The sequence below is a fragment of the Mya arenaria genome, chromosome 8 (genome assembly GCF_026914265.1).
Source record: "Mya arenaria isolate MELC-2E11 chromosome 8, ASM2691426v1".
In the NCBI taxonomy this organism is placed as follows: domain Eukaryota; kingdom Metazoa; phylum Mollusca; class Bivalvia; order Myida; family Myidae; genus Mya; species Mya arenaria.
This window is the reverse complement of record NC_069129.1, coordinates 38,630,458-38,658,209: the sequence shown is the minus strand read 5'-3', so window position 1 is coordinate 38,658,209 and position 27,752 is coordinate 38,630,458. Positions and strand designations below refer to the sequence as shown.

Below are 27,752 nucleotides of genomic sequence, written 5' to 3'. Positions count from 1 at the left end.
CCTTCTTTTCTTAGCGATTCCATTGACTGGAACATTCTGCCATTCATTTCAGTTGGTAAATCTTTGACTGGAACATTCTGCCATTCATTTCAGATAGTAATTCTTTGACTGGAACATTCTGCCGCCATTCATTTCAGTTGGTAAATCTTTAACTGGAACATTCTGCCCTCATTTCAGATAGTAATTCTTTAACTGGAACATTCTGCCCTCATTTCAGATAGTAATTCTTTAACTGGAACATTCTGCCCTCATTTCAGATAGTAATTCTTTAACTGGAACATTCTGGCATTCATTTCAGTTAGTAACTCTTTGACAGGAGCTTTCCCACATTCTTTTCTGTAGCACTTTTTTTGACAGGGACATTTTGTCATTCTATTTCCTGGCAATATCTTTGACAGGAATATTCTCTCAATCCTTTCCGTAGCAATATCGTTGATAAAACAGTTAAAAACTCGTGTGACACAGCTTATGCGAGTAAATTTGATTAATAGTTTAAAAAGTGAGCACAATTTTAAAACCAAGGGAAGTTTTTATGTTGCTTGGTTTTCACCCACAAACGTTCTTTATGAATGCCCATGAACGTGTTTGTATGTGTACGTGGCGCAGTTTATTGCTGTTGGGTTATTTTTTCATAATGGCCGCTTTCTGAGAAAATGTACCTCAGCGACAATGCATAACAAGTGTGCAATGAACATTTTACAAGTGGTTAAATAATCTTGTCGATTATTTCTTGCTATAACAATGCGTATTCTTTGAAGGGACCCACTTTCTAACAAATTTCATGTTGGCGACACAGTTAGATTGGTGACAGTTTTATTATTATGAACAACACCAACCAGTTACTGCCTTGAACAGGCATTCGTAACTTCATAGCGATACTAACACTTTTTGGCAAAATGTAGCAAAATTATTCTGCCACAATCACAAATATGTTTTTAGCAAAAACACTCTTATTCGACTTCTTATAAATATATGCAGAATATTCAATTTATCAATGATCAAGGGTCATCTTTGACTTATATCATTGTCTTTATTATGTGAACTGTTTTATACGAAATAAACTTTGTTCTGTTCTGTTCTATGACATTGCAGTGTGTTAACATGGACATGAAATTATCATTTTTTTTGCGATTTTAAACCTTATAGAAAATTAGGGGGTCCCTTTAAAGAGACTCGCTCATGTTTTTGGACCAAGGATTAGTTTTCGCGGCAATGCATTTGAAAACACTTATTTTATCATTATTTTACTCTATGATATAGAAATTGCATAAAAAATACAGTTATAGCATTAAAATATGTTGGTTTTAATGGGGTTCAAACCCACGCCGGTAAAGTCAAGAAAAAAATAGAAAACAACTAGTCCACACGGCCACCGGGACTTTACCAAAAGTGCTGGATATGTTGAACTGTTAAGTTTACATTGATAACATCACGTGATAATGTCAATCAACCAATTACGCAACCTCACAGCCGTAATTAATTTTTAATCGCGATGTAAACGCTAATGAAAATTATGGTCTTCAAAGACGAGATTTGGGAAACATTTGCTGAAGGGTTCGATCTTTTGGTACAATGTATTTTTGTTTTTACACTCTTTATGATTTGCCACACTTTATTTCATAATTTAAAAAAGTGCATTTTACAAACCATGAGCGGGTCACTTTAAACATACAGTTTATGAAGTTTTGCTTGAATATCATGCACATTAGAAGTTGTTACGTTACCAGTATTATCACTGCTGACCTTCAATGAGTTTTATCTTAGGTTGGAGTCACGAGGTATATGACATCACCAGATACTCCCACAACTTGTCCGCCATATTGTTATATATGGACTTGGAATTTGGACCCGAGGATTTCCGTGTGTCAGGGGGTTTTCCCAGCCGGTGACCAAAGTCCGTCATGGGTGATAACTCTTCCACTTCGGACAATGAAGGTTAGATCCGCTTTTAATACATCCGCTGTTAACCATCTAGCTGATGTTCATTGTTTAACTTCGCATATATGTATGACTTTGGTTGAGACTGAGTTTATCTTCTCGTATTTACTAGATGTGATTTACTTGGAATGGCTCGTGTATTTTAACAATTGTAAAACGGCTTTAGTCTGTTTTTATAAATTATTATGAAAAACTACCTTTTAACTGTATTTAATTTCATAGTAGATAAGATTTCTATTACATTCTATTTTATGACCTGACAAAGATAAATACTAGTACAGATATGAAAGTAGACGAAGTGGGTAATGATCACGTTTATAAGAGGACACACAATTAAATAAAATCATACTCTTAAAGTATTCACTCTAAGTGCGAAATTTAATAACCTTCTTAATTAAATCATGGAAACTACAAAAACAAGCCCAGTAGCTTGAAATAATACACGATTCGGGTTAAAGGCACAAATGTCAGGGCCGAACACAAACCAAACAAAATCCGATTTAATTCCGTTTAAGATCAATCTCAAGCCAGGCCCCGAATAGCTTCGTTCACTGTTTAAGTCTGTTTTTCCAATTGTATTCAACATATTACCCTTAACCTAAAACGTAGTATATCGGGCACAAACTTAATATGAAGTATATCGGGCACGACCCTGATATGAAGTCTATCGGGCACGACCCTGATATGAAATATATCGGGCACGACCCTGATATGAAGTCTATCGGGCACGACCCTGATATGAAGTATATCGGGCACGACCCTGATATGAAGTCTATCGGGCACGACCCTGATATAAAGTATATCGGGCACAACCCTTATATGAAGTATATCGAGCACGACCCTAAAATAAAGAGTATCGGGCACGACCCTAATATGACGTATATCGAGCACGACCCTGATATGAAGTATATCGAGCACGACCCTGATATGAAGTATATCGGGCACGACCCTGATATGAAGTCTATCGGGCACGACCCTGATATGAAATATATCGGGCACGACCCTAATATGAAGTATATCGGGCACGACCCTGATATGAAATATATCGGGCACGACCCTTATATGAAGTTTATCGGGCACGACCCTAATATGAAATATGTGGGGCTCGACCCTTATATGAAATCTATGGGGCACGACCCTGTTATGAAGTATAAGGGGCATGCCCCTGATATGAAGTACAAGGGGCTCGACTCTTGTATGAATTCTATGGGGCACGACCGTGTTTATTTCTTTAACATACAATAATTTCTAAAACATCTTGAAACTGAAAGGAGGAGTATACGGTTTTAATGAAGTATGCAATTTATTTATAAATGTTTTCCCGATACACACATTTTCGAATACTAGTACATTAGTTTTGGATTCCTTGTCAGATTATTCTGGGGCAATCCGAATGGGGTTTATGTGCCAAAAATGTAACAAATCACAACACCTAATATAACAAACACACCTTTACGGCACTTAAATATTGCAACATAAGTTATTTCCCTTCTGATTTCCGTTTAGCCAAAATACAAACTACCGTAACAGTATCTTGCTGTATAATATAGTTAGGATCTCTTATTTAACACGCATTTAATCTTTAAGATGATACCAAAAATTTATTACCAGGCGTCACTATTTTACATTATCGTGAATTGCTCTATTCATGACTAGTTACTATATACATCGATGTATTTGGCTTATGGTGTGTATAGTTATGTTTGAACCCATCAATATGAAATACTCAGTATTGGCTTGTATACCAATGAAAGCTGTATCTTAAGAACCATTAGGTGTTAGGGAATCGCACCCGGGCCTCCTTGTATCGCTCTGTTTCGTCAAATCTTGTAATATCTGGATGTGACTGGAAAATGCAGTAACTTCCATCTCACGTCACTTATGACATTTAAACACAACATTAGGCGTAATGTCGCCACTGTAATGCAGCCAATAGGCGCGGGCAAACCATCGGAAACTCAAGCCTTTAATGAGTGTAATTTTAGAATATTAAAGAAGCTCTGAAAAAGTAAACATACTAACTTTGGCAGTATTAAGTAAGTTGTGTTCCATCTATTTAAACCTTACAGTCCCAGTTATTAGAAAAACGTGACTGTATAACATATTCCATTTGGTTAAAACTAATAGTACCGGTTATGAGTATACCATGACTGTAGTTAACATATACCATGCTGGTTAACCTTACAGTACCTGTTATTAGTATATCGTGACTGTATAACATATACCATGCTGGTAAATTCTGCAGTACCTGTTATTAGTATATCGTGACTGTATAACATATACCATGCTGGTAAGCCTTACAGTACCTGTTATTAGTATATCGTGACTGTATAACATATACCATGCTGGTAAGCCTTACAGTACCTGTTATTAGTATATCGTGACTGTATAACATAGACCATGCTGGCAAACCTTACAGTACCTGTTATTAGTATATCGTGACTGTATAACATAGACCATGCTGGCAAGCCTTACAGTACCTGTTATTAGTATATCGTGACTGTATAACATATACCATGCTGGCAAGCCTTACAGTACCTGTTATTAGTATATCGTGACTGTATAACATATACCATGCTGGTAAGCCTTACAGTACCTGTTATTAGTATATCGTGACTGTATAACATATACCATGCTGGTAAGCCTTACAGTACCTGTTATTAGTATATCGTGACTGTATAACATAGACCATGCTGGCAAACCTTACAGTACCTGTTATTAGTATATCGTGACTGTATAACATAGACCATGCTGGCAAACCTTACAGTACCTGTTATTAGTATATCGTGACTGTATAACATAGACCATGCTGGCAAGCCTTACAGTACCTGTTATTAGTATATCGTGACTGTATAACATAGACCATGCTGGTAAGCCTTACAGTACCTGTTATTAGTATATCGTGACTGTATAACATATACCATGCTGGTAAGCCTTACAGTACCTGTTATTAGTATATCGTGACTGTATAACATATACCATGCTGGTAAGCCTTACAGTACCTGTTATTAGTATATCGTGACTGTATAACATAGACCATGCTGGCAAACCTTACAGTACCTGTTATTAGTATATCGTGACTGTATAACATAGACCATGCTGGCAAACCTTACAGTACCTGTTATTAGTATATCGTGACTGTATAACATAGACCATGCTGGCAAACCTTACAGTACCTGTTATTAGTATATCGTGACTGTATAACATATACCATGGTGGCAAACCTTACAGTACCTGTTATTAGTATATCGTGACTGTATAACATATACCATGGTGGTAAACCTTACAGTACCTGTTATTAGTATATCGTGACTGTATAACATAGACCATGCTGGCAAACCTTACAGTACCTGTTATTAGTATATCGTGACTGTATAACATATACCATGGTGGTAAACCTTACAGTACCTGTTATTAGTATATCGTGACTGTATAACATATACCATGGTGGTAAACCTTACAGTACCTCTCATTAGTATATCGTGACTGTATAACATAGACCATGCTGGCAAACCTTACAGTACCTGTTATTAGTATATCGTGACTGTATAACATAGACCATGGTGGTAAACCTTACAGTACCTGTTATTAGTATATCGTGACCGTATAACATATACCATGCTGGTAAGCCTTACAGTACCTGTTATTAGTATATCGTGACTGTATAACATATACCATGCTGTTAAAATTCTACAGTACCTGTTGTGAAAATTTCTTGACTGTTTAACATATATCATGCTTGGGTTTTACGGCTCAACACCCGCAACATTTATAATTACTAAATAAAATGTATCGCGTGAAGCAAACGGCGGGACGCTTTTGCAATTCAACAAACCATCTTTAACCTCAAGAAATGTTTTGTTTTTTTAAATTACATATATAATTCTAAAAAGTGAAGAAAAATGGTTCGACAGCTTTATGTCAATCAGCACGTATTTGCTTGTCTTTATTTGAAAACGATCCTATATTTTCCTGACAGATAGAAAAGTAAAGCCCCACACTTAAGAAGAATGGTAGACGTAAAATAATCTTCCTTTTTAATGCACAGCTTGGGATATGGCTTCTTTCAGAACCCTTATAATGTCGGAATTTATATTTATAGTTATTTTCCTGTCTACGTTGTTTTCTAGAACTTAATTCAGAAGAAAAGCTTCATGGGCGGAAATTGCGCGTGAGAAAAAAAATCTGCAAAATTCATAGAAATGCCCGTTTTTTGTTAGTTGATAGGTTAGTGTTATTGTTCTTGTAGTTGTTGTTTTCTAAGGTTGATAAAGTTAAACTTAAAGTGTGTTTAAAAAAAACACTTTTAAAATGTAAAAAATCAAAGCCAGTTTAAACATACAATTTTAGTTTCTTGTTACCTCGTCTGTGTTCAGAAGAAAAACACCATTGAATTGTCATAACCTTGGTGTTGTTGTCTTCGTCGATGGTGTTGTTGTCTTCGTAGATGGTGTCGTTGTCTTCGTCAATGATGTTGTTGTCTTCGTCAATGATGTCGTTGTCTTGTGACGTTGTCTTTGTCACTGATGTCGTTGTCTTCGTCAATGGTGTCGTTGTCTTCGTCGGTAATGTCGTTGTCTTCGTCGATGATGTCGTTGTCTTCGTCAATGGTGTCGTGCTCCGTCAATGATGTCGTTGTCTTCGTCGGTAATGTCGTTGTCTTCGTCGATGATGTCGTTGTCTTCGTCAATGGTGTCGTTGTCTTCGTCGATGATGTCGTTGTCTTGTGAGGTTGTCCTTGTCGATGATGTCGTTGTCTTCGTCAATTGTGTCGTTGTCTTCGTCGATGGTGTCGTTGTCTTCTTCAATGGTGTCGTTGTCTTCGTCAATGATGTCGTTGTCTTCGTCGATGGTGTCGCTGTCTTCGTCAATGATGTCGTTGTCTTCTTTGATAATGTCGTTGTCTTCGTCAATGGTGTCTTATTCTTCGTCGATGATGTCGTTGTCTTCGTCGATAATGTCGTTGACTTCGTCAATGGTGTATTTGTCTTGTGACGTTGTCTTTGTCGATGGTGTCGTCGTCTTCGTCAATGATGTCGTTGTCTTGTGACGTTGTCTTTGTCGATGATGTCGTTGTCTTCGTCAATGGTGTCGTTGTCTTCGTCGATGATGTCGTTGTCTTCGTCAATGGTGTCGTTGTCTTCATCAATGATGTCGTTATCTTCGTCGATGATGTCGTTGTCTTCGTCATGGTGTCGTTGTCTTCGTCGATGGTGTCGTTGTCTTCGTCGATGATGTCGTTGTCTTCGTCAATGATGTCGTTGTCTTCGTCAATGGTGTCGTTGTCTTCGTCAATGATGTCGTTGATTTCGTCGATGATGTCGTTGTCTTCGTCAATGATGTCGTTGTCTTCGTCAATGGTGTCTTATTCTTCGTCGATGATGTCGTTGTCTTCGTCGATAATGTCGTTGTCTTCGTCAATGGTGTATTTGTCTTGTGACGTTGTCTTTGTCGATGGTGTCGTCGTCTTCGTCAATGATGTCGTTGTCTTGTGACGTTGTCTTTGTCGATGATGTCGTTGTCTTCGTCAATGGTGTCGTTGTCTTCGTCGATGATGTCGTTGTCTTCGTCAATGGTGTCGTTGTCTTCGTCGATGGTGTCGTTGTCTTCGTCAATGATGTCGTTGTCTTCGTCAATGATGTCGTTGTCTTCGTCGATGGTGTCGCTGTCTTCGTCGATGGTGTCGTTGTCTTCGTCGATGGTGTCGCTGTCTTCGTCAATGGTGTCGTTGTCTTCGTTTCGTCGATGGTGTCGTTGTCTTCGTCAATGGTGTCGCTGTCTTCGTCGATGATGTCGTTGTCTTCGTCAATGATGTCGTTGTCTTCGTCGATGATGTCGTTGTCTTCGTCAATGATGTCGTTGTCTTCGTCAATGGTGTCGTTGTCTTCGTCAATGATGTCGTTGTCTTCGTCGATGATGTCGTTGTCTTCGTCAATAATGTCGTTGTCTTCGTCATTGATGTCGTTGTCTTCGTCGATAATGTCGTTGTCTTTGTCAATGATGTCGTTGTCTTCGTCGATGGTGTCGTTGTCGTCGTCAATGATGCCGTTGTCTTCGTCGATAATGTCGTTGTCTTCGTCAATGATGTCGTTGTCTTCGTCGATGATGTCGTTGTCTTCGTCAATGATGTCGTTGTCTTCGTCGATGATGTCGTTGTCTTCGTCGATGATGACGTTATCTTCGTCGATAATGTCGTTGTCTTTGTCAATGATGTCGTTGTCTTCGTCGATGATGTCGTTGTCTTTGTCAATGATGTCGTTGTCTTCGTCAATGATGTCGTTGTCTTTGTCGATGATGTCGTTGTCTTCGTCGATGATGTCGTTGTCTTCGTCGATGATGTCGTTGTCTTCGTCGATGATGTCGTTGTCTTCGTCGATGACGGCGTTATGCGAAAACTTTAATGTTGGTCATCACTCTAAAACCATTCAAAATACTAAAATGAAGCCCATGATGCCAGAGACAGTACACAACAAGGACCGTAACTTTAACTCTGTAGTTATTGTTAAGTTATGACCATTTGTAAACTAAACAAACAGATTGGCGTTGGCATTCGCTCCATGGCGCCCTTGTTAATGTTTGGCATATCATTTCAAATAATTATCACTAAACCCGTCCGTAGTAGAAATGACTTGATCTGACAGACACTCTTATTTCCGAGGATTGAGAGCAGAATGAAACAATACTTCTTTTAACATAGTATCTATTTAATGTGTTAGAGCCTCACCCTCGCCTTTATTTCGTAATAAAAAATCAGTATCTTTTATATTTTAATATCTTCAGAAAGTTTTTTTTTCTTTCATCTGTGTAAGATTATTTAAAAACGAAAATGTCTTATTTTTATATTTGATTGCTTCAATACTGCAGCTTATGTGCCTTTAATATGCGCTGCGTGTCCGAATTATCTTTTTTAGAAAAATGAATAGAAAATGACCTAGTTAGAGTCAGCTGATAATGACACAGCAAATTTCCTGTCAGCTGCTAGCCTTTTAAAGTGTACTTTTTAAGTGTAGCATTTCAAGAGTATTTTGATAAATAATCTAAGCATTGTTTATGAGTAATTCTACCAATATAAAACACTTAAAATATTGAGTGCGTTCTTTATGGTCAACATCTTTCTCAATTAGCGTCAATTAAGTACTGGAAAAAAAGTGCATTGCCTTTTTAACTTATGGGTTTAACAATACATAACCGATGTGGGAATAAGTAAACTGTTTATTTGACAATTATTTGCAAAAGTGTACGTTTCCGGTCTTAAGTAGAAAAGGTTGTCCGCAAATAATGCTTTAACTGTCATAGGTGAATGTACGACGAATGTTAACTATGTCTTAAAGGGGCTAGACACCAGATGATACAATTGCAAGGAAAAAAGAAAATTGTCAAAAATTTACATAAAATTGATAGCCTTGAATCTTACTGATGTATCACATCGCAAATGACACACGTATCTTTCGAAGTTTTTGCTGATTTTTCATTTCGAAAATTACAGGGGTTGTCTATCACATAAATCCCATTCGTCTTGAAATAGCGTCCGTATATGAACCTATAATAACGTGACTTTCACATGCTCAAAATACACACTTTAAACTAGGAAACCATTATGCGCTAATTTTATACGGGTTAACTCAGCTGAGACAGTTACGAAATATTCTTTCAAACATGTAAAATGATATATTATCGGCCTCGTACTAACTCGTATTGACAAATCAAGGCTTGGCTTGTGAAAATACTGTATTTGCCGATTTTGGGAATATCTGGTGTCTAGCCCCTTTAAATATACCGAACTTGCCGAGCGGCCGAACAATGACCAATAATGATGTAAAGTAGAGATCTGGCCGGCGAATGGTATTTTAACCTTTTTAAAACGCAGACTCTTAAAATATGACGTGAAGAACAACATGATTATGTACGAGTCGAATTAAAGACTTTTGATATCCAAATAAGAGAGAAATCGAAGAAACTATGTCTTGCCGATTGAAAATAAAACTTATCTAATATTATCTTAATTTATTGTATCTTATCTGTATATGCCATATCTATCTTACTGTGGTTCTTTAGTCCGCCAATATCTTTCGAAAATAAGACAAAAAAGTCCATATTAACGGGTTTAAAGATAACAACAGAAGGTAAAGTTGATCGTGTTAATGCAGGATTTCGCTATCCTGTGGAAATCTGTTGTAAGTGCTAGGAAAGAAAATTGTCCACCTAGCAATTGAATATGGGATGGAGTTGTTCCAGTTGTTATCCTTTCTTTCGAACATAAGGGAGCAAATGGGTGAACCCTGTTTCCATTTCTCCGTGACGACTAAATGGTCTTCAGGCAGCAAAACTTATTATAAAGAGGAGTCAAATAACCTTATACAAGTATTATTACTTTACTAACTATTACTTACCACGTGTGCCTATGCTTAATACGGTTGTTGTTATATAGTGTTGTTGTTTTGCGTCGCTGTAATAAAAGTGTAAGGTTTGAAACATGTTAACCTTTTTGATATGGAGAAATGAAATGGAAACGCTTCTATTTGCCTCTTTATTTAATGTCACTTCCAACATTCTCGCTTTCACCTCTCGATATGCACAAGCTCCACAATAGCACCAACATGCACCATATGTGCATTCTACGTGGTATGAAATCAAGGCAGAATGATTCATTATCAACCATCATAGAGTGTCATCCAGCACAAACGAGCGTAACAACCACTGCAAAGTGTGATTGTATTCCGGAAACTAACACGAGAGAACCACTTAACAATGAATTAACGTTCTGAGGAGCTCTCTATATAAGGACTTGGGATACATCAGGTTGGGTGTATTTGGTGAACTTTTTCATAGTGATCTGGAGGTTGAAATGGTCGTAGGTCACTCTGTAGAGAAGAACTTGGTACACGGTGATATGAGGGCACTTCCAGGTGAGATTCTTTCAAGTTTCATTAAGATTTACCCATGGCACCAGAGTAACAAACTGCCCTAAAAAACGTTTTAAATACAAAAAAACACACTTCGAGTTCGACATAAAACATTTTGTAGCTACACCACTTGTACTGTTTCTGATCATATAGAGAAAGTACCAGAGTTATATTTATAGGAAAATATATAACTTGAAGATGACATTTGTGTTCGAAGTTATAATTTATTTAGTTGTTTTTATAGAAGAAGTATTTTGCAGTTTGATACTCCGGTGCGAGCACAAAATAGAGTTATTATAATCTTAATTTTCCAATATATAACGTCAAATATCTGTATATGTGCTGTATGTTATTTCGGCTTTGTGTTTAAAAGAATGTAAAACTGAATGTAAAGTTTCCTTTCTTCGGTAACAGTCTAGTCGTTTGTTGGTGGTGTCCTTCTAAATGTTGATGTTTAATCCAAGGCAAGTGGAACTGATGACGGTGTGTTACACTTCTCGTTTAATGTTGTCAATAAACATATTCCGTAAAAACGAGGCTTTTGGATATATTCTGTGCATTTAAAGCTGCACTCTCACAGATTTGACAACTTTTCAATTTCTTGTCTTGGAACGAGCCAATTTTGGCAAAAATCCATGGAAACCAGTAATTTAAGAATGCTGACCAAAATTTAGATCGCAGATTTTTATATTTAAGTTCTAAAATTTATGTTTTATGCATTTTTCTTAAACCGTTAGTTAAGCCATAAAACATTAATTTTCGAACGGAAATATGCAAATCTGCGATCTGATATTTACTCAGTAATCTTTTATCATTGGTTTGCAGATATTTACGCAAAAAAATGCTCTTTCCAGGAGAAAAAATAAAATAAAGTTGTAAAAACGGTAAATCTGTGATAGTGCAGCTTTAAACGACCCCTCTTCTAGAAATGTAATATTTATCCGTGACTAAGCATGTCAATTTGAGCTGCAAACGCCACAATATGCATGACGTTTATTTGGTTTTTTACCAATTGCATGTAATAGTTACACAACACTAGTTATAGCAATTGTACAAGATTTCTTCGATAATAATATCAATCCAATTCACAAACAAACTGTTAATGTAAAATTTTAAGCAATGTTGACGAAATTATATAACATTCCATCAAATTAGACGCGTTCCTTGATTGATTTATACAACAATGATTTGATAAAAAAGTCGACCAATTATCAATCAACCAATCAATTAATCACTTAGTGTAATCGATCATAATATCATTTATTCAGCATATCAATATACCAGAAGTCCAATTTAAGCATAATTTATTTATCATTTTATTAATCATATAAAATTTATATCATAAGTATATTTTGTTTAATAATTACGAAAGAAATAATCGAAATCAGAACCCCAAAACTGACAACTCCAACGCCGCCTATTGTATTGTGTCTGATGGAGTGATGTTTATGTATGATTGTGTCTGTACTATTGTACTTTAGTCTCGTACTTCAGTATCACCCCATCCACCAACACGAGCAATGTCCAATTTTATATCAAATACACAAACTTACAAAGTCTAAAACTACTCTATTTATTTCATACCGATCTGATCGTCTGCCTCATTGTGGAACTTAATAGTATTGTCATTTCTGTTCTTGGGGATTATTTCTTCCAGGTAAAGTGTGGATATAGACTGTAAAGCTATCAACTACTTAAGTTGTTTTTTAATCTTATTTTAAAAATACACACTTGATTGAAAATCGGATTTATTGATGGTTTAATCGACATTAATTATTGACATTTTGAGGAACTAAAACATTTTACAGAACTACAAAGTTTATGAAAAAGAATTAAGCAGGAACATAAAAATCGAATCTTTCACCTGAATGCAAAAAAATAGTTAGAATAACAGACCCCTTCGGCCAGATTTGGTTAACTTGTTTTTGTTTTCATTCAGTAACTTGGTTCACTAAGGTACAACGCTCTGGTGGGCTTATCGACAATGTTCCAATTTTTTGGACACGATACTGTATGTAGTGCTGCGTCAAATAAAACCAGTTTGAATAGGTTGAATATTGTGTTTGTCTTTTGGGTTTCATGTCCAAATTTCTCGTGTAATGTTCCCCTTTTATGACTGTCGAGACTTTTAATGGAATTTGTTTCAAAAAGAATCATAATAATCTACGTTTTTGTTTTGTAAAGTTTGAGCAAGTAATTTAGCTATTGAACTTAAATATTTAAGCCTTATAGGCTTAAAATTAGGCTTAAGATTTTTAGAGAAATTGAGGCCAGTATGAATGTTAAACGTTTTCAACGTTTAGTTACGTAATGATACTGCTCGTGATTACGACGTTAATGTTTGCCACCAACGGTAGCTTTAAACTAACCAATGAGATACAATTCACAGATTTCTCCACTACGCGTATCTTCATTTATTTTCACGCACCTCTCTCTTTCGTCCGTTTGTCAGGTGAATGAACTGTATTTATCTGTTAGGCTACTAACACGCACATACACGAAATGGCAAAACTCAGTTATCATAGTTATTTTTGTGAATTGTGTTGACCGAAGCACTCGATGAACTACGCAATGGAAATTACATGGACAAGCTCAAAAGCCAGACACCTACTAGTCTATAGCCGGAACCACACGTACAACCAACAACAATACACAACAAACATCATGAATGATAGCAATACAGTTTCAGAACAATAAACAATAACTAACTGAACTTGAATACAAATGGCGCAAGCTAAAACTACTACTGAACAACGAGCGAACAAAAAACGTATTCAGTTGTGCATTACAGGCATTGGGCCGATTATACATGTTTCAAAGCTTATGATGTATTACTCAGTACATATATGCTAATGAACATGACAAGAGAGCATGTGGTAGATCTAATTTACCAAATTACAATATATTACAAAAATGTGCAATGTCAGTATTCCCAGTATACCAAATAAACAAATACTTTGGGCGACATATTTAGCTTTGGGTATAAAATCCAGGAAATGTTTAAAAATGCATGTTACTCGCCATTAGTAACAACATATCATTGCCAACATAAAAGCGATAACTCCTATCTATAATAAAAAAAATATATACTTAGTACTGATGGCTTAGCAAATGATACGCTACCTGATATTAAGGTATCTACATTCAATAAAGTTCAGAGGTCTTTTTTGAAGACATTCGAATATTTAAGCGCTTCCATTATTTGCACTGAGGTTGGACTATGTAATTCAGTTAAAATCGAGTTTTATAATACGGTTATATTACATTACATTACATTACATGTTGGTTTGCAGTCATCGGTAACGCTTTATAACAAACTAATAAATTTCGACTTTCTCATCCATAGCTATTTCTTACCATTTCTCTGGGAATTGATGAAAAACAAGAAGTAAACTGCTGCTATTTTATGTACTAGAATTATTGACTTGTAAACCTGTATCGGTAGGAGACCTTCTTAAATATGTATAACTTTAATTAGTTAGATAATATGTAATCAAAAAGTATTAAACAAGTTATTTATATACGAATTTTCAAATCGTAAAAATTAACAAAAATGTGTATCAAGAAGTTATTACGATTTTCGTTCCAGCCCATCCCAGGCCTCTACTTCTATGAACTATATTATATGCACTATCTGCAAGAGATGAGATACAAATGATGACTAACAGCCCAAACATGTAACCAATTCATCAATATCTTTTGAAATGATTCGCTCCAAATAATTGTAGTGCAGTTTATTTCATCTACACAATCTGTACTCGAGATTTAAGTGACCAAAATGAGACCCCACTTGAAACAAAACGATTTCAAAGATGCAGCCGTTTTATCTTTGTATTTGTCCAATTTTATCGCCTTTGCATCTTAAGTGATACGTAGTTAGTTTTGCAGGACTAACTATATCGCACTTAACAATGTAAGTAACAATGTAGAGGATAAGATAACCCTGGTGTATCCCGGGCTGCTTTATCTACATACCGCCTGGTCGCACCAGCTACCGACACTAATACTGGACCTTCCCTAATCAAGTATTATTTATATCCTGATAAAGATAAAATCTGATTGTTCATCAATTTCTAAAATATGGTAATTGAACAAGTTTTCATTTTTTCGTCTAAAGATGATGTTAGATCGAATGGTGGTGACATTTCGGTAGTCGAGAAACTGATCAACATAATTATGTTTTACAGCGACTCGATATGGAGATTGACAACATGTATTGTAAGTTCAGTCATACATTGGCTGTACTTTCTTCAGAATAATACCTCATCCAGATTGCGCTTCTCTTTGTTTGCAATCTTTGGTTGTTATACTTCAGTTGTGTTTGAGTATTCTTGGGCCAATATTTTTCTAGCACAAAATCTATGGATGTGAACATAAACGCGTCTTTTTGCAGTCCTTTTCTTTCTGTTGTGACTGTCCATCCAACAACACCATCATAGGTTTCGAGTGACTGTCCACCCAACAACACCATCATAGGTTTCGAGTGACTGTCCACCCAATAGTTTTCTGCCACAAGGGCATTATTTGCAACAGTCTGTCTCCAAAGTCTCTCGTTACGTCAGAAGAGATGATAAATTGGAAAGGTGACGTCAGATAAAGCTTGAAATCCTCCAACTTCGTTCATAAGACAATATTTACACCTCAACTTCCATTCCTTAAATGAAATACCTTTCGGCAATTGCGTTCATCAATCGATGAACGCAACATCTTCGGATATGTTCAGATCGGAATTCATTGCATAACAATATACATGAAAAATATTTATCTTGTTATTGTTTGTATTGTGTCAGAAGTCCCGTAAAATATAAATCAACATTTTAGAAAGTGTTAATTTATTAGATTTTAAATGTATATTTGCCAAAACTGTTGGCAATTTACGTTTAAAAGTGTTTTCAAGTGGTTGATCTTTTCTCGCGATATTGTGACGTCATTTGAAAAAAATGCTTCCGGTTACAGTCGGGTCGTTCTGTTTACAGAATGGGTAGGAAAGGGTTACTGAAAGGTTTTTTAAAATGAAATTAAGTATTTTTAAACAATTGTTGAATGAAATAATGAACTATTGGTGTAAATATAAGTAATGAATTGCGGGCTTGATGTCATTATCGGGGATATGAACGCAATTGGGCTGGTCAAAGTACGCGGACTTTGACCAGCCCAATTGCGTTCATACCCCGATAATGACATCAAGCCCGCAATTCATTCCTTATTTGAAGCCGTTGCACGTGTTTTGCTTACCGCTTCACAAAACTAATTGCTGTCTAAGTATTGGGGGCAAACTTCTTAGATGCCAGTTGTTCAAAAAAAGAGCTGAATTTTCAACATTACCATTTGTGTACTGGCATTTTGAATGTGTCTCCTCTCTGATATTTTAAAGGATAGCTTATATCACATATAAGAAGAATTAAAACACTTTGTGAAAGCGTATTGGCTACTGGACTCGTCCCTTTATAAGGTCCATACAAGCTTCCATTGCGATTCCCTATTCATGTCGATGTAACAACAAACATCTTCGACTAAAATTGAGATATTTTCGATCGAAAACAGACGATGACATCCATTAATGTACTTACAATACACCATCTTGGCATATTAAGCCAGTACAAATTGGACTTTAATACGTGATTCGTTAGAAACATATCTCCACTTGAATAAACTATATAAAAAAACTGTCAGCCATGACATTTTAACCAAAATGATCTTCATCTCAGCAGTAAATGTTTTTCTTTCAACTGTTCGCAGATAATTGACGTTTCAATTTTTACTGGCAAATCTGCTTAAAGCATATTGATAAATGAGGCAAGGAAGGTAACCTTAGGTACAATTAGTTCAGGAATGATAACTATTGACATTTTACTCCTTATTTACTCATTTGCTTCTTATGTTAAAACGTGTCAACAGTTTATAACAGACAGACAGACAAAACAAATATGTCGTAAACATGATTGTAAATAACAGTTTCTTGACAAAACATGATATGCCAAATAGTTATTATGGTCACAATGATACGAGGCAAATATAACAAATGTGTTTTTATGTAGAGGTATGAGTTGATTGCTACCCAAATGAACATGAAATAACTATAATAACACTTTTATATCAAAATGTTATCTTTACGAAAGGAAATTAACTGTTTTATTACCTAAAACACACGAGAGAAAATGTTCGTTATTTTTCACAGCTATTAAATTCAAAACCTTTGTTTTGTCTCATTTTTTAAACTTTCAAACTTAATGCTTATCACATCCTTTATTATTCCACAAAATAATTTGCAAAACCAGTTTAAATCATTGACAAATGACAAAACATATGTATTATACAGGATAATACATGGTTGACCACGGCTTTTGGTTGATAATTTAACTCACACGTGTGTTTTATGTTTTTTATTGTTGTTGTTTTTTTAAATAGTATTTTGGTAGTGTAAGTAATTATTTGGTAGTGTTTATGTGTACTTTACCTCGAAATCTTCCCTAACAATTTTTGCATAGACTGACAAAATCCCCCAACTATTATTTGTAGTATATTGTTTAAATTGAATACTCTTCCATTTTGAGCCATTTCTACTGACAGATAGGTAGAAGGTATGGGGGATTTCTTCCGACTTTTCATAAATTGGTGGAGGGAATTTTGTCCGTATGGATGTTGTCCTACATTTCTTCCATTTAATGTCAAAAGAACCGAGACTGCCATTCAAACATTGGTTGCATTTGCAGAGTAATAGTTTGCTGTTATACTTCAAACATTTGTCCTTGGTGATTATTTCAGGATGTTTTCTTGGCCCAGCATTTTTCTTACGTCAACACCATTTGTTTTATCTAATTTATCTTATCAAAGAATGATGTTGGACACAGTTGCAGCTCGCTTTATCAAGTGTTAAGTAAGGTTACCATTAATAACGGTCAACTCAATTTATGGTATAATCGGTTATTTTTTGTTAAGTCGTTTGGTTTACAAATAATAACGTTCATCTTATGAGCTGTGGGTTTGTGGTCGCTTTTTCCAAGTGTTTTCTAGAGTAAGTAGGCATGAGTGATAGATAAACAACAATCTAATAGAAACTGGAAGTATTTTTCAAGAATTGTCTCTTAACTTTGAAAGGGATAGGATATTCTCATGATAAGAACGAAGACAAAACCGAAAGTTATTTAAAACTAATAACTGATTAAATTATTTCCGTGTCTATTTTCAATCACAATGTGTGAATAATACACTTCATATTTGTTTTATCACTATTAAGTTATGTTAACACTTCGATGCAGATCTATGAACAACTGAAAGCAAAAATAGCTTGAAAACCTCCCGTTACGTTAATATAGAAATGTCTTTTCCTACCGTTTTCACCAAACTTATTGGTGCGCGGAAATTGTCAAACTACTTTTTATAGAAGCCATTTGTTCTAAGTATAGAGCTGTATTATCACCTAATAACTCACGAGGAAAGCATTTCATTCCAGTGTCGGTCATCCTAACAACATATATATTACGTAAACGGCTTTTCGGGTCAACTGCAACTATCTAATGTACGGGTAGCTACAGTACAAGTTAAGCTTCACAACATCACACTTGTAGAAGACTTTCAACAATTGATAAAAGGGCATTGACTACTCGGCTTTTCCTTTTATAGATTCCATTGTATTATCATGTAATTATTGTTCTGACAAGGGAGGGTGTGATTTATAGATTCCATTGTATTATCATGTAATTATAATTCTGACAAGGGAGGGTGTGATTTATAGATTCCATTGCATTATCATTTAATTATGGTTCTGAGAAGGGAGGGGGTGATTTATAGATTCCATTGCATTATCATGTAATTATGGTTCTGACAAGGGAGGGTGTGATTTATAGATTCCATTGCATTATCATGTAATTATGGTTCTGACAAGGGAGGGTGTGATTTATAGATTCCATTGCATTACCATGTAATTATGGTTCTGATAAAGGAGTGGATGATTTATAGATTCCATTGCATTACCATGTAATTATGGTTCTGATAAAGGAGTGGATGATTTATAGATTCCATTGTATTACCATGTAATTCTGGTTCTGAGAAGGGAGGGGGTGACTTATAGATTCCATTGCATTACCAGGTAATTCTGGTTCTGACAAGGGAGGGGGTGATTTATAGATTCCATTGCATTACCATGTAATTATGGTTCTGATAAAGGAGTGGATGATTTATAGATTCCATTGTATTACCATGTAATTATGGTTCTGATAAAGGAGTGGATGATATATAGATTCCATTGCATTACCATGTAATTATGGTTCTGACAAGGGAGTGGTCGATTTATAGATTCCATTGCATTACCATGTAATTATGGTTCTGATAAAGGAGTGGATGATTTATAGATTCCATTGCATTACCATGTAATTATGGTTCTGATAAAGGAGTGGATGATTTATAGATTCCATTGCATTACCATGTAATTATGGTTCTGACAAGGAAGGGTGTGATTTATAGATTCCATTGCATTACCATGTAATTATGGTTCTGACAAGGGAGGGGATGATTTATTGATGTCATTGCATTCCATGTAATTATGGTTCTGACAAGGGAGGGGATGATTTATTGATGTCATTGCATTCCATGTAATTATGGTTCTGACAATGGAGGGTGTGATTTATAGATTCCATTGCATTACCATGTAATTATACTTCTGACAAGGAAGGGGATGTGACTTTTTTTGCTACGATCAGTTAAAAACTCATATTTAATACACAACATTTTTTATACACAACTCTCAACAATATAGAACAACTCTAGCTTATCGACTATTTAATTGATAAAATGTGTCATTTTGATAACCATATTTAATTTAGAAACTAGAGTTATATGTAAACCAAATATGAAGAGATATACAGATATGCTTCTTCATAATCTGTTGATAAAAATATAGATACAATATTACTGTAGATAAACAAATCATCTACGTGGATGATGACAAGAGCGACTTACTAAACTTTCTATCAAAATCCCGTTGTAATGGACAAATAATACTCACTACAATGTTCTAAGATATTTAAAGAAGAAACTCGAGAAAGGACAATGGATTTAAGTTATGTTACAATAGGTAATGCTATTTATATTTTGCCAGATGAAGATTCATTTTGCTCATCCATTACAGAGATTTGATTTATCGAAGATTGTTCATCGATGCTGGAACAGATTGGACTTATATTTTTGTTTTACTTTGCAAGTATTGATAACTTTTGGGACAAGTGTGGGGCTGAACATACTCATGCACCAGTTTAGCCCCAGTAAACTCAGGTGGCACTAACCGTTTAACTCCTAGTAAACTCATGTGGCACTAACCGTTTAACCCCCTGTAAACTCATGTGGCACTAACCGTTTACCCCCAGTAAACTCATGTGGCACTAACCGTTTAACCCCCAGTAAACTCATGTGGCACTAACCGTTTAACCCCCAGTAAACGCATGTGGCACTAACCGTTTAACCCCCAGTAAACTCATGTGGCACTAACCGTTGAACCCCAGTAAACTCATGTGGCAATAACCGTTTAACCCCCAGTAAACGCATGTGACACTCATGTGGCACTAACCGTTGACCCCCAGTAAACTCATGTGGCACCAACCGTTTAACCCCCAGTAAAGTCATGTGGCACTTACCGTTGAACCCCAGTAAACTCATGTGGCACTAACCGTTTAACCCCCAGTAAACGCATGTGACACTAACCGTTGACCCCAAGTAAACTCATGAGGCACCAACCGTTTAACCCCCAGTAAACGCATTTGACACTAACTGTTTAATCCCCAGGAAACGCATGTGGCACTAACCGTTGACCCCCAGTAAACTCATGTGGCACTAACCGTTTAACTCCCAGTCAAGTCATGTGGCACTAACTGTTTAACCCCCAGCAAACTCATGTGGCACCAACCGTTTAACCCGAAATAAACGCATGTGACACCAACCGTTTAACCCCAAATAAACGCATGTGGCACTAACCGTTTAACCCCCAGGTGACTCACGTTGCATTATTGTTATGCAACTGTGGTCTGTCTGTGTTGTTTTATACAGTGTGTGTCTCTCGCGCCGAGTTTGTTAGGCCTTCACCGTGTGCCTTTAAACAGGGCTATATTTAGATGTTTTGCTACTGGGCTTGTCCCTGTAGTGTACATTGTATTATTGCATGCATATTATGCACTGTGTTATATTTATCTTTGTATAGATAAATCGTTCATATTTTATAACACGCATGTAGTTATGACGTCATTGTATATTTCAATGCCGTGCTCATATGGATAAGCGCGACGTAGCTTAAACCAACGATAAACGAGGTTACAAATATCAGCTATTCTTTTATAGAAACATATATGTATGTTGTCGGTTACATTTCTTTAAGAACAAATACTCAAGTGCAAAAGAAACTGCTATTTTTTTAATCGTAATGAATAAATATTTAAAATGTAAATATGAATAATTAAATATTGATCGCATTTTTTCTTGCGTTTCTGAATGCAGAAGGGCAAGCAAACTAATTACTAGGAAGTGCTAGCGCGCTTGATGGAATTTGCTCGCTTGCCCTACTGCATTGAAAAAGAATGCGATCAAGTGGCGGTGACCTTATATTACGAAGTTTGAACGCAGTGTTCAATGTTGTGTTATTTGATTTAATTCCTTATTAGTAAAAACTGCCTTGGGCTCAATTAATTATACTTTGTTAATACAATATATTATCAGTTTATCTATAACGTATAATGATACAAAACTGAATTACAAGCTGGTTGTAATGGAAGCGATTTCGTTTTGTAATTCTAGTTTTTGACTTAAGGACTTGTTTGTGATTGGTTCAAATCTCACAGCTCTAGTCTTATCTAAGTAGTTGACTATATCACATTAAGTGTACAATATTTCCAAGTGCTCCCGCCCTTTTGTTTGATCTTAGATTGTTTCAGAGCTTATATTATCAGAGAATGATAGCCTCCGAATTATCATTCTCTGATCCTTTTCAAAGACTTGGGTGGGAAATTTTTGTGTATTCGTAAGTTCTGTGCAGAATGTGGTCGTATTGCCTCTGCAAGTTATTGCAGATAACTTCGTAAAGTAGATCTTAACGGTGACTTTTTCAGCAAATGCTTGCTCGTGTATGCGTCCATTGTCAAACATTTTAGGACGTGCTGACACAAAAGAAACTGCTAAAATATTGTGTTGACGAATTGTCCACAGTTACCTGAAGTTTGGACTTTGGTTCCGGCCAATCCATCTATTGAGTTGATCCGGCTTTTCTGAACCGAAGTCCGAACTTCGGTCAAATGTGTGCCTGAGACGAATAACAGTGAAGGGTGATTTATTTGCAGAACGGGTATGATAACGAATAACTCGAAATAATAAGTGAGACAAAAAGCAGGACATAGCTAAATACATTAGTGATCACACTCACAATACATGTAAATGGTTTTGCGACTACTTCACATAAAATCATTTTTTCCAAGTTTTTAGTGGTCTATATTATATTTTGTAAACAACCCACAATCCTCGTACTGCTGTCTCTTTGGACAAAATATTATGTTGACTACTTATGTTTGTCAATATGCATTTATCAAATGAAAGTGGTCACTCAGCGGTGCCCGGATTGACCGACCACGTTTAAATTGATAAATGCGTATTGACACAAACAAATATATAAAAAAAAATCTGTAAATAGGCAAGAAAGGACAGGATAGGGGAACGTCAAGCATGTATGTGGAAAAATCGTTTAAGATTTACATGTGGTTCTTTTGCCTGTCCTGATTAATCTAATTGCATTTAAACACAATAATCCCATGATACCCTTAGAACAGAAATATGCTGATCCCGCTAGTTTCAGTCCCGCTGATCTTAGAGTGATCGAAGAATAGCAACCGGAAACAGCGTTCTCCCTTGTTTATTTATTTTTGAAAACCCAAAACTGGAGGAGTCCCATCCCAAATAAGCCGGTTTGTTTCTCAATTGCCACTTCCACAGTTGACTTTCCCAGCAGTGTCCTCTGATTTCTGCAGACAAGCCAGAATCTGCGTGGACACAAAATTTGCCCAAAAGAATTTCCCATTTGGGCAAGGATATTTTAAGTGGCGAAAAATATTTGCTCGGCGATAGTAGGCATCCACTTGACGATAAGTGCGCAAGGAACCCATGACTGCTCCCCGTTGCTTCGGGGTCGGTTATCTATTGTAATAAGTATTAAACAAACGGCTTATATGATTGGAAGGTAATCATTTTACATGATTACTCTTGTTCTGTTTGTTCGGAGGCAGATCCGACAATGGGATTTAATCGAGGCTGGGGTTCTCTGTGATATCTCTCTGATCCCTTCCATGTCCCCTATATATATACTACAGGGGAACTCATGGACACTTTTTAGTCTTGTGAGATTTAAGGGCGAGAAGGGGACTTTTCTTTCTATAATATCTATAATGATTTACAGATCAATCAGCGATTTCGAAAATGAAACTAAAGTGTTCTTTTCTTCTTTAGAATCATCCCCGCGGGAAACACAACAGTACTTCTATTACGATGGTGAGTAGTTGTATTTAACTAAACAAATGTATATACATATTTATTTATTTATTTATTTATTTATTTATTTATTTATTTATTTATTTATATTAATTAATTAATTAATTCATTCATTCATTCATTCATTCATTCATTCATTCATTCATTCATTCATTCATTCATTCATTCATTCATTCATTCATTCATTCATTCATTTATTTATTTATTTATTATCGTACTAAATCACTCACTTGCGGTCGCTCAAGAACTCACTTATTCATTCACTGGCTCGTACTTTCATTCATTCATGCGATCAATCAGTTATGCTTTAATCTAGTTACATGTTTCAAGTTCAGTCAGTTAATCCATTCTTTGCCGACCAATTTGAAATTCACGTTTATATAACTTTTATTGAAGAAGCAGACGGCATCGGTTTACAGACAATATCCGGATCCGCCGTACAGACGATCAGCACAGCCCCGGTTGGTACCCAGCCCCTGTCACAGTATTGCGCCATCTGCCGGGATCGCGCCACCGGGAAACACTATGGGGCCGCCAGTTGCGATGGATGCAAGGGCTTCTTCCGGTTAGAACAACACTTTGAGAACTAATAGCATGCATAGAAAAGTGATATTCTCATATTTTCTAACTAAATCTTGGAGGTCGAGTTGTTAATGTGTAGTATTAGATATCAAACTTATTTTAAGGGTGCGAATCGTGTTGTACACAATTATGTTTGTGTTAACTGTTCGTGTATACGTGCACTTCATTTCAAACTTCTTCAACGTTTAATTCAAATATATTCACTAAACAACGTTGTTCGCGTGTTTGCAGACGCAGCGTGCGTAAAAACCACGCGTACACGTGTCGGTTCCAGCGTCAATGTGTGGTTGATAAAGACAAGCGGAACCAGTGCCGCTACTGCCGCCTTAAGAAGTGTTTCCGCGCGGGCATGAAGAAAGAAGGTGAGCTTTCAATACACGTAGAAGCTTGATAATTTAAAAAATCATGTGAGAGATCTAGTGGTATTGGTGTCCGCCGCTTGCCTAAGTGGTTGTGGGTGTACGCCCTACCAGGTCTACGCTCTTTTGGCCTCTTAAAAGTTATCCACGTATAAAACGGATTCGAGCATAAATAGATATTAGCAATCAGGTGTTTTTACAATGAAGCTTAAGAGAGTTGGCTCGAACTATAAATGTACATGTCATTTACCAGTGTGTTCAAACTACAGGTTTGTCATCATAACTGTACTTGCTTTGTAAATGTATGTTTGCAGTTAAATAGGTCAGTCAACATTTAGTAGAGCATACTGCTCTACTAAATGTTATGTATGCAGTATGTTAACTGGTACCATTTCTTATTCAGCCGTTCAGAACGAGCGTGATCGTATCAGCGTGCGTCGCACGAGTTATGACGACATGGGCCACCAGGGGGCGCTTTCTGTCAGCACGCTTCTTAATGCCGAGCTGCTCTCACGACAGGTAATACATAACCCCTGCCCGTACCAGCTAAGCTACGTCCAAATAATTAATCCTCAACCGTTCCTCGCTCGTGGCCTACAGCTAGGCGTAACATGTCAATCGACTGATAGTGGTGTAGTGTTACATGTGTCCGCCTCTCACACGAGAGGTTGTGGGTGTGATCCCCAACGGGTTACTTTCTCAAAGCTTCTTAAAAGAGACACAATAACTGGTTTCTACACGGGCCCGAAAGTGATTCATATCAACATTCAAGTATCTTTTTAATCGAGCTTAAACAGATTAGTACTGCATTGGCCGTGGTATATTTCACATTGACATTTCAGTACTTTAATATATAAATGTTTATTTTGTTTTCAGACGATGGCGCCTGTTACATGTAACGGTGACGAGTTGCTACATAAGCGCGTGGCGACAGCAGACGACATTTGCGACTCTATGAAACAACAGCTCCTTATCTTGGTCGAGTGGGCCAAATACATACCATGCTTCTGCGAACTGCCCCTAGACGACCAGGTACACAGTGAAATTCCATTTACGTTCACTGTTTCTATTTTCGCATCTTTGATACATACAGTGATTTCACTTTTCACAATGAAACCATCGAACGAATAAATTTTAAATCGAAAACCGTTGGCTCCAACTCGCGAACGTTAGGAACACTTTTATCGATCTTGTTTCATGTCCGTCATGACAACACTCCTTCATTTTGTATGTATAAATTTACATTTATTTCTCATATTAAACATTTCTGCCGCCAGGTTGCCCTGTTGAGAGCACATGCAGGCGAGCACCTTCTTCTTGGGGTCGCTAAACGCTCTCTCAGTAACTCCGACACACTGCTACTAGGAAATGACGTCATCATCCCGCGGACGACGTCGGACCCGGAAATCGGGCGGGTAGCGGCTCGCGTGTTGGACGAGCTTGTGCGGCCGATGAGGGAAGTCCAGATTGACGAATCTGAGTTCTCCTGCCTTAAGGCTGTCGTCTTCTTTGACCCTGGTGAGCATTTGGCATTACTAGTGTTTCGAATATGGCAACATCTCATATTTTCTACTAAGTTTACTGAAGTATCGAGAGTGAATATGTCTCTCGCACTCAGACCATAGGCCTTTTGAATAGCAGATTTTCGCTTTTTATCCATTTATACTTTGCATATTCATTATAAATAAAAAAGTTCCCGTCAAAATGAAACGGGATATATGCGGTATATAGAACGAATATGTTTACTAAAGCAACAAACAGAAAAAAATATGTATATACATTTCCTCCAAAATTAAAATATAATTAGTTCTCCCTCTCCTTTATCCCAGATGCTAAGGGCCTGAGCGAACCGGCTCGGATCAAGGCGTTCCGCTACCAGGTACAGGTGAACTTGGAAGATTACATTAGCGATAGACAGTACGACTCCCGTGGACGCTTTGGGGAGATCCTTTTGCTACTTCCAGCGCTCCAGTCCATAACGTGGCAGATGATCGAGCAGATCCAGTTCGCCAAGATGTTTGGGGTCGCCCACGTTGACAGCCTGCTGCAGGAGATGCTCCTTGGGGGTAAATTGAACTTCCGGTGCTCTGATAAAGGGCTTTTTAAAGATAATGAAAGTTGAGGAATATGGCATCGTCAGCAATCCTAGTTCTTTATTCCGATTACACTATATTAGCAACGTAGTAAAATGAACTGACACGATCTCGTTTGCATATCTTTATTTATGAGGTAGGGGAGAAAACTCTTCTTCCAATTAACCATAACTTATTACTAATGCATTGGCTTAGATTCCGTAGAGGACCCCATTTGGCTCCAATGCAACTGCTTGGTTAATTATTCATGAATACGAGATTGTCCTGGCATAATGTCCCACGGTACTGAAAGAGGCAGGGCGTGATAGTATAGCGGGGGTAATCGACGAGGCTTATCATCGGAGTGTACAATGTTTACTTTTATTTAGGATAAATGAGGTTTCCACTCTGTGAAATTATGCGACTATGTAAAATATATGTTCCTTCTTGTGTTTTCTTCATAAGCTTTCTTACATACGTACGACCGACTGCAATATGTTACCGTAATTTAAATATTAACAGTGCAATTACAATTATTGGATTGAGAATTACATTGGCAATATTTTATTAATGGTCGGTTTCCCACGTTCCAGGTGCCACAAACAACAGTGCCGCCGCTTCCGGTCAAAGCGCGTCGGCTACTTCCGGTGGTACATGCTCGACGCAGGTAGATGCAGCCCAAAGCTCCCTCCCTATGTCCCCTTCCTCCATGATCCTCAACTACCGCGACCTTCAAGGGTCGGAAGACGAGGACAACATGACCTTCACCGGGTCACTGAACGCCGGGGTCATGTCGTTAGGGACACAGTCGCCGCCCATGTCTGGAGTTACGTTCAGCTCCGCTCCTTATATACCGGATATACAGCTAGAAAACTCCCCCCAGCACACCGTGTCCCCCGCGGACCCCAACCTGAATATGGGCCCTCTAGGAAGTCCCTCGTGTTTCAACGGTCACGTGATCAATACTACCGGAAGTTTCAACTCGTCACCGGTGCATGCGCACGAGCCATTTAACTTAACGTCTACCGCGAAGTTTAAGCAAGAAATAATCTGAAGATTTGATCAAACTTTAACTAGATCGAAAATGATATATTTCATGAGAGGTGTTAAGTATACATGTACATAGTTTCTCGGCCATCGAATATTGCCACTTTGATCAAATTTGCCTTTGATAATTTCCAGTATATCAAATAGTTCGTCGGAATTTGTTTGGCTACACGTTTCTGTTGGATGATTTGTAAGGGTTTTTTATGATGCCATACGTTGCCAAAACTTCTATTCAGGGTAAATGTAGCCAAGTCACACCACAACAGACAAAATCATTGTATACTCACATGCATTCCATGTTGATACTGTGATAATAAATACATGTTCATATTTTA

The 27,752-nt window shown here is 36.9% G+C and overlaps 1 protein-coding gene across 4 annotated transcripts; it reads left to right on the top strand.

The window, feature by feature from the left end:
* The first annotated feature begins 1,831 nt into the window (after positions 1 to 1,831).
* On the top strand, positions 1,832 to 27,752 carry LOC128243493 (hepatocyte nuclear factor 4-gamma-like). 4 transcript variants are annotated; one of them, XM_052961288.1, is made up of 9 exons: positions 1,832 to 1,935; positions 23,316 to 23,357; positions 23,754 to 23,922; positions 24,171 to 24,301; positions 24,702 to 24,817; positions 25,175 to 25,330; positions 25,576 to 25,816; positions 26,128 to 26,364; positions 26,964 to 27,752. In XM_052961288.1, the coding sequence occupies exons 1-9, from the start codon at positions 1,902 to 1,904 to the stop codon at positions 27,422 to 27,424; spliced, it is 1,587 nt and encodes a 528-aa protein (XP_052817248.1). In that variant the 5' UTR covers positions 1,832 to 1,901; the 3' UTR covers positions 27,425 to 27,752. The 4 variants fall into 4 exon arrangements, with proteins under 4 accessions (XP_052817248.1, XP_052817250.1, XP_052817247.1 ...); XM_052961290.1 differs by having other exon boundaries at positions 1,851 to 1,935; positions 23,757 to 23,922; XM_052961287.1 differs by lacking the exon at positions 1,832 to 1,935 and adding an exon at positions 10,704 to 10,844 and having other exon boundaries at positions 23,757 to 23,922.